The sequence below is a fragment of the Hemiscyllium ocellatum genome, chromosome 1, assembly GCF_020745735.1.
Source record: "Hemiscyllium ocellatum isolate sHemOce1 chromosome 1, sHemOce1.pat.X.cur, whole genome shotgun sequence".
NCBI classification, from domain to species: domain Eukaryota; kingdom Metazoa; phylum Chordata; class Chondrichthyes; order Orectolobiformes; family Hemiscylliidae; genus Hemiscyllium; species Hemiscyllium ocellatum.
In genome coordinates, this window is record NC_083401.1 from 39,384,352 (window position 1) to 39,397,716 (window position 13,365).

A 13,365-nucleotide genomic window follows, 5' to 3' on the forward strand; every position below is an offset into this window, starting at 1 on the left:
AATAGAGTTAATGTTTATGGTTCAATGACCTTTCTTCAGATCATACTTTAGTTTTTTTTTGTTTAATGTTATTTATAAAGATATACAGAAATTTATGTTTGTTAAGAAACTTAAAATACTAGCTGAAACAAATTAAAATCCTTCAAATTTCCCATTAACGATTGAAGAGTTTGAATGTGAAGAAAATATTATTACCTCATTATGGTAATAACGCACAGCCACTCAGTCCCTCAAGCCTGATCCACCATTCAACTAAATTATGGCTGATCCAACTGTGACCTCACCTCCACTGTCTTGATGACCTCGGATACCCAGTGACGCCCTGGACAGGTTCTTAACTACTTATCTCCAACTTAAAAAAAAGGACTTATCTCTGGTCAGAGTTTCACAGACTCACGACCCTCAGAGAAAAAGATTCTTCCCATCTCCATCTTAAGTGGGAGGTCCCCTTATTTTTAAACTGTGTTCTTGAGTTCTAGTCTGTCTCACAAGGGAAAACATCCTTTCATTAGCAATCCCCTCAGGTCACTTCAAGATCTAATGTGTTTCAGGAAGATCACCTCTTGATCTTCTCAAATTCAATAGATACAGGCAAAACCTGTCTAAGTTTTCCTCCTATGATAACGCTTCAGTGCCAATAATCAGTTCAGCAAATTTTATTAGAATTGTTTCTAATGTAATTAATTATGTGGTTTGCTGTCATGATTTGGTACAACATGCCTCTGTGAAGTGCATTGGGTTATTTCATTACATTAGAAGTCGTATATGAATATAATTTATTGTTATTGAAATGATGACAGTTCTAAAAGCAATTCTAAAATCATATTCAAATGACCTTTGATATACAGGTATGCATGTTATTATACGATTAGCTTTATGTTTTGACTGGCAATGGAGCAATTGAAAAATATTAAGCGGTGTTGACGAAAAGATCAATAGAAATAAGAACCTGAGTAAGCCATTCAGCCCCTCAAACCTACTCCACCATTCAACATGATCAGAAATTCCTTATGTTCACTTTCCTGCCCTTTCCCTGAAATCCTTGATTCCCCGACTGATCAAGAATCCACCTCAGCCATAAATATACACAAGGGTTTGTTAGTAAGTTTGCAGATGACACCAAAATTGGAGGTGCCATGGAAAGCGAAAAAGGTTACCTCGGATTACAACGGGATCTTGATCAGATGGGCCAATGGGCTGAGGAGTGGCAGATGGAGTTTAATTTAGAGAAATGTGAGGTGCTGCATTTTGGGAATGCAAATCTAAGCAGGACTTATACACTTAATGGTAAGGTCGTAAGGAATGTTGCTGAGCAGAGACCTTAGAGTGCACGCCAATAGCTCCTTGAAAGTAGAGTGTGACAGACATTTGGTATGCTTTCCTTTATTGGTCAGAGTATTGAGTACAGGAGTTGGGAAGTCATGTTGCTACTGTGCAGGACATTGGTTAGGCCACTTTTGGAATATTGCATGCAATTCTGATCTCCTTCCTATCGGAAGGATGTTTTGAAACTTGAAAGAGTTCAGAAAAGGTTTACAAGGATGTTGCCAGGGTTGGAGGATTTGAGCTATAGGGAGAGGTTGAATAGGCTATTTTCCTGGCATGTCGGAGGCTGAGTGGCGACCTCATAAAATCATGAGGGGCGTGAATAGGATAAATGGACAAAGTCTTTTCCATAGGGTGGGGGAGTCCAGAACTGGAGGGAATAGGTTTAGGGTGAGAGGGGAAAGATAGAGACCTAAGGAGCAACTTTTTCATGCAGAAGGTATTGCGTGTATGAAATGAGCTGCCAGAGGAAGTGGTGGAGGCTGGTACAATTGCAACATTTAAAAGGCATCTGGATGGGTATATGAATAGAAAGGGATTGGAAGGATATGGGTCGGGTGCTGGCAAGCAGGAATAGATTAGGTTGGGATATCTGGTCAGCACGGATGAGCTTGACCGATAGGGTCTGTTTCCATGCTGTGCGTCTCTATGACTTTGTACCCACTGCTCTCTGTGGAAAGGAGTTTCAAAGACTCTCAACCTTCTCATCTCAGTTTTAAATTTATTCTGAGACTACGTCCTCTGGTCCTAGATTCTCCCATGTGGGGAAACATCCTTGCAACATTAACTCTGCCGTCCCCTTAATAATCCTATATATTTCAATGAGATCACCTCTCGTTCCTCTAAATTCCAGTGAGTAAAATCCCAAACTGCTTAGCCTTTGCTTATACAAGAATCCCTCCATATAGGGGAAATCATCTTTTTTATGAACTGTCTGCAGCTAAATGATATCTTTTCTAAATAAGGGGACCAAAACTGCTCACAGTACTCCAGATCTGGTCTCACCAGCACCTTGTACAGTTGCAGCAAGACCTCCCTACTCTTGTCTCCAATCTCCTTGAGCAAAGAGTCAAAATTCCATTAGCCTTCCTGACTACCTGATGCGCTTGAGTGCTGGTTTTCTCTGTTTCGTGCATAAGTACTCCCAAGTCACTTTATTGCAGCTTGCTGCAGTTTTTCTCCATTTAAATAATAGTTCTATTGTTCTTCTTTCCAACTTCACATTTCCCCAATCTATTCTTGACTTTGCTCTAGACTGTTTAATTATTGTCTACATTTGTTCTGCTTAAATTAGTCCATTAAAGTGGACTAAGCAAGCAAATAAAACAATCAAAAATTAGTGCTACAAAAATTATTGGATCATCTGAATGAAGCAATTTGGGATGAATAGTTGATTGGATAAATAGAAGAATTTGGTCACATAGCTGAGTGAAGAAATTATTGAAATGTGTTTTTCTAATGTCTGTGGTCAGGATCCTGGGTGTGAACTCTACACAACACACTACAGATGGGAAGTGTTGTCAGATCTCAAAGCTGCTTGGTGAGGTAGTCAAGGCAGCAGTGTATTTTGCCTGCAGGGAAAACATGAATTGCAATATCAGCAATAAGTTTGCCTGTATTAACATTAAAGGAATATGCCAGATTACATTCACAGAATGTTATATATAAGCCTTAACCACATCATAAAGAAAATTAAGCTACAACTAAATCACATTTAATCTTGATGTATGACTTTAAGATACTATGATAACCCCACAAAAGATGAAATATGGTGCTGAATGCTGACTCAGTGCTGATCTATTAAGATTACTGCATAATCATTTACCAATACAGAGAATATAAAATTATAAAAATTAACTGCTTCTAACCTTGTGAAACGAACTTCACATATACTGCACATGTATGGTTTCTCCCCTGTATGTGTTCGCATATGGCGTGGCAACTTCCCTGCTCCCTGGATCACTTTATTGCAGATAGGGCACTGCTGAGATGCCTTGGGTCTCATCTTTTTCTCATATTCCAAAGGCCAAGTTGGATACACTGCTGTCAAATAGGATGGACCTAATATATTTAGATAGGAATTAAAGTCCTTTAATGTTCCAAGGTTATTATGGCTATTTTCCAGCATAATACCTTTAAAAAAGTCACAAAGACTTGTGGTTGAAGGCAGATCCTCCTTGGCCTCCTCCTTGATCTTTTCCTTCTTTACTACCAGGTTAAGAGGTAATTGGTCCACATCTTGGTGTTGTACAAGCTGGGGAAATCTGCTATAACCTCCATTCCAGAGGGGAGGAAAGAATCCTGGTCTGAGTGGAGACACACTAGTTCTTCCATTAAGCAAATCTCCTCTAGGACATAGTCCTTCTTTTAACAGAGACTCTAAGGAGAAATCACGAACAGGTCCCAAGCATCCACCTGGATCATTAACTGTAAATTGACTTAAGAATTCACAAGGCAGCTCTGTGCATTGCTTTTCTATAAGCTTGTTGGTCTGAAAATCATACTCCTTATTCCAATGGTCACCTTCTTGGAAATTTTCCTCTGATTCATTGACATGCTCTTGAAGGGTTTCTTCAAGATCTTGTTGGGGAGATTCCTTGAGATCTTGCTGGGGATTCTCTTTGTGACCATGTTCAAGGAATCCATTGCAATGCTTTTCATGGGATTCTTTAAGTTCTTGTTCAGGGAATTCATCAAAACCTCGTTGGGGGGATTCTGTGTAATTTTCCTTGAGCAGATCTTCTTGAGGATTTTGGATAGATTGTTTTCCTGGACCTGTTCTGTCAACACTTACCCTATCACTTGATTCCATGATATCGACGCATACTTGGATAAGACACTGGATCTCCAGCAGCTGTGCTGCACTTAAAACATCCTTTACATTTGAGCTGCTAATAGTGAGAGTTGATGTATAAGCAAACTCCAAAATTGCAGAAAGTGCCTCAGGTGTCACAAAATCAATCTGATAAACATTATGTTGCTCTTCAAGGGTGTCTGTGGTGAACAGAGTCTTGAAATACTTGCTAAATGCTGCAAGAATTGACCTGTGGGTCTTGTATTCCTGATCCTTTACTACCAGGATAAGATCACAGAGAAGACCATCTCGTCTCTGTTCATTCAAACTACAAAGGAGTTCATTGCTATGGTCTGGAAATGGGATCCCAATGAGACCATCAGTTGTACTGGCCATGTCTGTTGAATAAGAATGAAAAATAATTCATTAGTAATTAATATTTTAAAAAATCAGACACCGAATAAAACACACTTAATGCATTCGCATGTCACAACAACCTGCACCCTGGATCACTTTGTTGGAAATAGCATACTCAAAGATTATATACATCATGAGAACATAGGAATATCCACCTGTTTCCATCCAATTTTGCTTTCCACTACACTAGTAATTATGTGATACAACAATAATGTAGTTATTGACTATTAACAGCTCTACAATTAGTATAATTTGTGGAAGATTATGAGGGGCATGGACAGAGTGAGTAGAAAGCAGCTGTTACCCTTAGTCAAAATGTCAATAACAAAGGGACATACATTTAAGGTGAAAGTTAGGAGGTTTAAAGAGGATTTGAAGAAAAAGCTTTTCATCCAAAGGTTGGTAGGGTCTGCCTGGGAAGGTATTGAATACCTTGAAAAAGTACATGGATGAGCACTTGAAATGTCATAATATTCAAATTGAGGGCCTAATGCTGGAAGGTGGGACTAATATAGATTTAGTGCACCCTTTGACGATACAGACATGACGGCCAAAGGCCTTCTTCTATACTGCATGATTCTTTGATCAGACCCAAATATGACAAGCTTTAGGAACTGTAGTTCTGAGGATGCCTCCGCTTTTCAAGAAAAAACATTCATGGTGAATATGTATGGACAGGGAATGAAAACAGGATCAGGATGCCAGGATGTCTTGCAAAAATGGAGCAACCTTTCAACAATCACAATATCAATTCCCATCAGAAAACCATGCTTGATAAAGTGCCTCATTATAGATTTGTTTACAAAACTGGAGCACATCAGATTAAAAGACAGCAAGGATACAAAATTACTGAAAACAAAAAATGCTGGAGATCACAGCAGGTCAGGCAGCATCCATGAAGAATCATCTAGTCTTGAAATGTTTGTTGCTTTCTCTCCATGGATACTGTTTGACCCACTAATCTCCAGCATTTGTTGTATTCAGAACAGATTTCAGCATCTGCAAAAATTTGATCCTGGATGTGGAATTAACTAGGTGGTGAAAGAATATAAGAACTAGGAGCAGGAGTAGGCCATCATGGCTGATCTTTTCGTGGCTTCAGCTTCACTTATCCACACTCTCATTATAACCCTTAATTCCTGTACTGTTCAAAAATGTTCTATCTTAGTTTTGAAAGCATTTACTGAGGAAGCCTCAACTACTTCACTGGGCAAGGAATTCCATAGATTCACAACCATCTGGGTGAAGAAGTTCTTCCTCAATTCGGTCTGAAATTTTGAGGTTATGCCCCAAATTTTGAGGTTATGCCGTCTTCTCTTAGCTTCGCCTGCCAGTGGAAACATCCTCTCTACTTCTAACTTATCTACTCCCTTCATAGTTTTATATGTTTCTCTAACATCGCCCTTCATTCTTCTGAATTCCAACGAATATGATCCCAGTTTACTCAGTCTCTCCTCATAAGCCAACCCTCTCAACTCCAGAATCAACCTAGTGAACCTCCTCTGTACCCCCTCCAGCGCCGGTACATCCTTTCTCAAGTAAGGAGACCAAAACTGCATGCAGTACTCTAGGGGCGACCTCATTAGCACCCTGTGCAGCAGCAACATAACCACCCTGCTTTTAAACTCAATCTTTTTAGCAATGAAATACAAAATTCCATTTGCCTTCTTAATTACCTGTTGTATATGCAGACCAAAGTTCTGTGATTCATGCACGAGAACACCTAGGTCCCTCTGCACAGCAGAATACTGCAACTTTTTACCATTCAAATAATAGTCCTTTTTACTGTCATTCCTACCAAATCAGATGACTTCCTATTTATTAACACTGTACTCCATCTGCCAGGCCTTTGTCCACTCACTTAAACTATCTATGTCCTTTTGCAAAGTTTCACAGTCCTCTGCACACTTTGCTCTACCACTCAGTGTTAACCGCAAACTTTGACACACTATAATTGGTCTCCAATTCCAAATCGTCAATGTAAATTGTGAATAATTGTAGTCCCAATACTGATCCCTGAGGCACACCACTAGTCACTGATTGCTACCCAGAATAGTACTCATTTATCCCCACTCTTTGTTTCCTATTAGTTAAACAATCCTCTATCATGTTAATACATTGCCTGTAACACCTTGCATCTTTATTTTGTGCAGCAGCCTTTTTTGTGGCACCTTGTTGAATGCCTTTTGGAAATCCAGAAACACTACATCTATTGGGTCCCTGTTGTCCACCATGCTCATAATGTCTTCATAGAATTCCAGTAGATTAGCTAAGCATAGAGAGCAAAGAGAAATGGTGAGTGTTTTGTCACAGATATACTGTGGTGGATCCAGGGGTCAATATTAATACCAGGGCTATCTTAGATATTAATGATCTTGATTTGGTCATAAAGTGCAAAATTTCAAACTTGCAGAAAACATGAGTGGTTGCATGTTGTAGTGGTTATCACATCTGCTTTACGTGCAAAAGCTCCTGGCTTCAATTCTCAGTGGAATCAATTACTTTGATGACAGGATTCAGGCACCTTCGTTAACAAGAGAAATTGAGAGCTTAGTCAAAAAGGAAGCACATGTAAGGTTTTGGAAACTAAGACAGATGGAGCCCTCAAAGAATGCAAAGATAGCAGGAAAAAACTCAAGAAATTAAGAGGGCTAAAAGGGATCAGGAAATGTTTTTGGCAATCACGATTAAGGAAAATCCCAAGGCATTTTAATACAAATGAGAAACAAGAGGGTAGCTAGGGAGAGGGTAGGTTTACTCAAGGACAAAGGAGAAAACTTACTCAAGGAGCCAGAGGAAGTGGTTGAGCTTCTTATCAAATACTTTGCATTGGCATTCACAAAGGAGAAGAACATGGTGAGTATCGACGCAGATATGTTGAGGTCTCAGAGGACTGGCGAACAGCCAAAGTATAACTTTGTTTAAGAAGGGCAAAAGAGATAAACCAGGAAATTACAGTTCAGTGAGCTTTATGTCAATAGTAGAAAAATTATTCGAAGGATAGCATTTTCTCACTTTTGGACAAATATGTATTATTAGTGATGGGCTGCGTGCAAGAAAGACTTTAAGGACTTTTTTGAGGAAGCGACAAAAGTGATTAATGAGGACAAAGTAATAGATGTTTTCTCTGTAGAATTTAGCAAAGCCTTCAAGAATGTCCCTCATGGCAGGCTGATACAAACTGTGAAGTCTCATGGTGAGCTGGTAAGATGGATACAGAACTAGCTTAGTCATGGAAGGCAGTGAGCAGCATGGAATGGTGTTTTTCAGATTGGAGATGTAACCAATAGTGCTCCACAGGGATCAGTGCTGGGACCTCTGTTGTCTGTAATATATATAAATGATTTGGAGGAAAATGTAGGTGGCCTCATTAGCAAGCTTGTGGACAGCACAAAGAATGGGGCATGTGTAGATAGTGAGGAAGATTGCCAGAGGATACAACAGGACATAGATAGGCTAGAGACTTGGGGGAAGAAATGGTAGATGAAGTTTAATCCAGACAAATGTGTGATAATACATTTTGGGAGATTTAATGCATGAGGGAATTATAGAGTAAATGACAGATCAACATACAGGTCCACAGTTTGTAAGTGTAGTCCATAAGTGGTTAAGGTGGTCAAGAAGGCATATGGCATGCTTGCTTTCATCGGTCAGGGCATACAGTATAAAAATTGGCAAGAATGTTCTGCAGCTCTATAGACTTTAGTTGGGCTATATTTGGAATACTGTGTATAGTTCTAGTTCCCATATTACCAGAAGGAGGTGGTTCAGTGGTTAGCACTGCTGCCTCAAAATACCAGGGACTTGGGTTCAATTCCAGCTTGGGCGACTGTGTGGAATTTGCACATTCTCCCGTTGTTTCTGTGGGTTTCCTCTAGGTGCTCCTGTTCCTCTCATAATCCAAAGATGTGCAGGTTATGTGAACTGGCCATGCTAAATTGCCCATAGTGTTCAGAGATATGTGCATTAGTTTGAGGTAAACATAGGGAAATGAGTCTGGGTGGGGTACTCCTCACAGAGTTGGTGTGGACTTGTTGGGTTGAAGGGCCTGTTTCCACACTGTGTGATTCTATGTAAGGTGGAGGCTTTGGAGAGGGTCCAGAAACAGTTTATTAGGATATTCACTGATTTAAAATTATATGTTTGAAATCAGAGAGCAGAGGTTTCTGGGAAAGGAGGGACTTCTTTTTATTTCTGTCCAGCTATATAAGTCAGTGTTTTCTAAACCCGAGACCCTACCTTTGTAGGGCCTCCCACCCAAACATCTCCACTAATCTTAAAGACAAGGGACACATCAGGTAGGCGTCTCTTCTTGTTTACTTTGTGATAAGGGGACTAGCAGGGATGGCAGTGCAGGGAGAGCAATGTTCCTCCTGCATAATGTTTGAGGTGAGGGATGCCATTAGTGTCCCATCCAAGTATATCTGCAGGAAGTGCACCCAACTGTTGCTCCTCCAAGACTGTGTTAGGGAACTGGAGTGGGAGCTGGATGAACTTCAGATCATTCGGGAGGCAGAGGCTGTAATAGATAAGAGATAGATGGAAGTAGTTACTCCTAGGCATGAAGGGGAAAAAAGTCAGTGGAGGAATCCCCTGTGGTCGTTCCCCTGAGAAATATCTTTCCCGTTTTGGATACTGTTGAGGGGGATGACTTACCACGGGTTTGCAGTGGGGCCCTGGTCTTTGCTACAGAGCTTGTCCCTGTGCACAGAGGGGAAGGAGGGAAAGGAGGAAAGTGTTACTCATTGGAGACTCAATAATTAGAGGGTCAGATAGAAGATTTGTTGGGAATGAATGAGACTTACGGTTGGTGTGTTGCCTCCCAGGTACCAGGGTCTGTGATGTCTCGAATCATATCTTTGGGGTCCTTCAGGGAGAGGGTGACCAGCCTCAAGAGTTGTCCACGCAGGTACCAATGACATAGGTAGGAAGAGGGACAGGGATGTAAGGCAGGATTTCAGGAAACTAGTGTGGAAGCTGAGAGCTAAAACAAACAGAGTTATTATTTCTGGTTTGTTACCCGTGCCACGTGATAACGAGGCAAGGAATAGGGAGAGATATCAGCTGAACATGTGGCTGCAAGGATGGTGCAGGAGGGAGAGTTTCAGGTTTGGGGCTCATTCTGGGGAAGGTGGGACCTGTACAAACAGGACGGTCTTCACTTGAACTTGAGGGGTTCTAATATCCTGGGTGGGAAATTTGCTGGTGTTATTCGGGTGGGTTTAAACTAACTCAGCAGGGATTTGGGAACCGGAAGTGTAGTTGCAGTGCACAGGAGGATGAGAGTAGAGAGGACAGGGACAGGATTTCAGGGTCACAGGAATGTGCTGGTAGACAGAAGCTAGTTTGAAATGTGTCTACTTCAACGCCAGATGTATCTGAAATAAGGTAGGTGAGCTTGCAGCATGGATACATACCTGGGACTTTGATTTTGTGGCCATTTCGGAGACATGGACAGAGCAGGGTGAGGAATGGATGTTGCAGGTTCCAGGGTTTAGATCTTTCATTAAGAACAGGCAAGGTGGTAAGGGGGGAGGGGGGGGGGGGGGTGCAGGCGTGGTATTGTTAGTCAAGGATAATATAACGGTGGCTGAAAGAACTTTTGACGAGGACTCGTCTGCTGAGGTAGTGTGGGCTAAGGTTAGAAACAGGAGAGGAGAGGTCGCACAGCTTGGAGTTTTTTTATAGGCCTCCGCAGAGTTCCAGGGAGGTGGAAGTAGGATTGGCAAAATTATTCTGGGTAGGAGTGAAAGGAACAGGGTGGTCATTATGGGGACTTTAACTTCCCCAACATTGACTGGAAATGCTATAACTCTGGTTCATCGGATGGATCAGTTTTTGTCACACTGGATCTGGTGCATTGGTAATGAACCAGGCCAGGTGTTTGATTTAGTTGTAGGTGAGCACTTTGGAGAGTGGCCATAATTCAGTTACGTTTAGTTTAGCGATGGAAAGAGATAATTCTAGCCCCTTGTCATGTACCTATCAATGGGGGAAGGGCAATTGTAATGTGATTAGGCAAACCTTAGGAGGCATAGAATGGGGTAGCAAAATGCAGGGGATGCAGCCAATGGAAATGTGGAGCTGGTTTAAGGAACAGATATTATGTGTCCTTGATAGGTATGTCCCTGCCAAGCAGGGAGGAAATGATAAGGTAAGGGAATCGTGGTTTACTACAGAAATTGCATCTCTTAAGAAATTGCATCTGTTAAGCGGAAGAAGGTCCTAGGGAGCCGTAATGCCATGCTGCAACTATACAAAATGCTGTGTGGCCACACTTGGAATGCTGTGTACAGTTCTGGTCGCTATATTTCGGGAAGGATGTGGAAGCATTGGAAAAGGTACAGAGGAGATTTACCAGGATGTTGTCTGGTCTGGAGGGAAGGTCTTATGAGGAAAGGCTGAGAGACTTGGATCTGTTCTCATTGGAAAGAAGATGGCTAAGAGGGGATTTGATAAGAGACATACAAGATGAACAGAGGATTAGATAGGGTAGACAGTGAAAGTCTTTTTCCAAAGATGATGACGTCAGCTTGTACGAGGGGGCATAACTACAAATTGAGGGGTGATAGATTTAATACAAATGTCAGAGGCAGGTTCTTGACTCAGAGAGTGGTAAGGGCATGGAATGCCCTACCTGCCAATGTAGTTAACTCAACCACATTAGGGAGATTTAAACAATCCTTGGATAGGCACATGGGTGATTATGGGATAGTGTAGGGGGAACGAGCTGAGAACAGTTCACCGGTCGGTGCAACATCGAGGGCCGAAGGGCCTGTTCTGTGCTGTATTGTACTATGTTCTATATTGCTGAAAATGTGTTGCTGGTTAAAGCACAGCAGGTTAGGCAGCATCCAAGGAACAGGAAATTCGACGTTTTGGGCCAGAGCCCTTCATCAGGAATATATGTTCTATATTCCCTGATTTTGGGTGGGGAGGGGGGGTGTATTAGTTATGAGGACAGATTGGACAAACAGGCTTTGGTTTACTTGAACGTCAAAGGATGAGGGGCGACCTGATAGACATTTACAAAATTATGAGAGACATGGATAAAATGGATAGTCAAAGTCTTTTCCCAGGGTAAAAATGTCAATCACTAGGTGACTTGGGTTTAAGATAAAAGAGGGTAAGCTTAAAGGAGATGTGAGAGGCAAGTTTTATATACATACGGTGGTAAGTGCCTGGAATGCACTGCCAGAGGTGGTGGTGGAGGCAGATACAATACCAACTTTTAAGAGGCATATTATCAGTTATATGAATAGACAAGGAATGGAGGTATACAAACAGCTCAAAGGCAAAAAGGTGTTTAGTCTAAAAAGGCATCATGTGCCAGCACAATCTTGGTGTACTGGTGTCCTTGTGCTGTTCTATTCTTTGACATTAAACTTAGAAGTACAGTAATTGATGAGAAAGATTGTAAAAAGATGCATTTATTTAATACCTTTAATGAACATAAAATATCCCACAGCATTTTACAGATAATGACGTTTCACAATGATTATATTTCTAAATTAATGAAGAGAATGCAGTAGAACGTTTGTGGTAAGCATGCTGTCACAAATAATATTAGGGTAATGACAAGTTAATATACTTTTGTAATGTTGATTAAATAATAATTATTGGTCTGTGGGAATTACCTCCCTGCTCCTCATCAAAGTAGATCCTCGGGCTGGTTTAGATCCATCTGAGAGAGCAGATTTGATCCCAGTTTAACAGCTCACACCCCAAAAATGCTGCACTTCCTCATGCTGTATTTGACTGTAAGATCACAGGTTTAAGCTTATGTCATGAAATGAAACTTTAGTCCACAACCTTCTGACTCAGGGATGACAAGATTGATTGTTGGAATGGCAAGACTGCTATATGAAGAGAGACTGGAAAGGTTAGGGCTATATTCATTGAAATTTAGAAAAGAATGAGGAGAGATATCATAAAATCTTATAAAATTTGAACAGGACTAGACAGAGTAAAGGCAGGAAGAACATTCCAGATGATCAGACAGTCTAGAACCAGGGGTCACAGTCGAAGGATGTTGGGTTTGACTACTTAGAACTGAGGAGAAATTTCTTCATCTAGAGAGTAGTGAACCTATGGGATTTTCTGCTGCAGGAAGCAGTCGAGGGCAAAACATTGAATATTTTCAAGGAGGAGCTAAATATTGTTCTAGGCACTAAAAGGATCAAGGATATTGGAAGAAAGCAGGAACAGGTTACCAAGTAGGTTGTTCAGCCATGATCTATTGAATGGTGGAACAGGCTCTTAGAGAAATATTCTCACAATATATACCGTCTTTGCTTCTCCTAATGTTGTATACCTCAATGAGATTCTCCCCCCGCCCTGCTCAGCCTTCTCTCCTCCAAGGTGAACAAACCCAGCCTGTCCAATCTCACCCCATAACTGAGACTTTTCATCCCAGGCAACATCCTGGTCAATCTCCTCTGCATCCTTACCATTGCAATCACATCTTCTACGTAAGTGTATACAGTATTCCATCTGTGGCCTAACCAATGTTTTATAAAATTGTAACAGCTCCTATATTCTATATCCTGACTAATGAAGGCAAGCATCTCGCATGCCTTCTTCACCACCTTGTGCTGACACTTCAGGGATCGATGAACTTGTAAACCAAAGTCCCTTTGTTCCTCAGCACTCGCAAGGAACTTATCATTTATTGTGTATATCCTTCCTTTATTAGACCTCCCAAAATGCATCACTTTGCACTTATTAGGATTACATTTCATCTACCATTGGTCTGCCTAATTTACGATCAATATCAGATGTAGCCCGACACCGTCCTCCTCACAATCAACAATACCCTTCAATTTTCA

General features: G+C 41.1%; 1 protein-coding gene across 13 annotated transcripts in view; it reads right to left on the reverse strand.

Annotated features, from left to right (window-relative positions):
- The window catches only part of LOC132830170 (zinc finger and BTB domain-containing protein 7C), a 243,471-nt gene that overhangs the window by 11,038 nt on the left and 219,068 nt on the right, over window positions 1-13,365 (reverse strand). For 10 of the 13 annotated variants that reach the window (XM_060848524.1, XM_060847809.1, XM_060847898.1 and 7 more), the window contains one exon: window positions 3,195-4,518. In XM_060848524.1, coding sequence (XP_060704507.1) covers window positions 3,195-4,516 — 1,322 coding nt within the window. In that variant the 5' untranslated portion in view covers window positions 4,517-4,518. Of the gene's footprint in view, window positions 1-3,194; window positions 4,519-9,193; window positions 9,239-9,342; window positions 9,427-13,365 lie in introns of all 13 variants that reach the window. The other 3 variants (XM_060847986.1, XM_060848066.1, XM_060848318.1) reach the window with 3 other exon arrangements.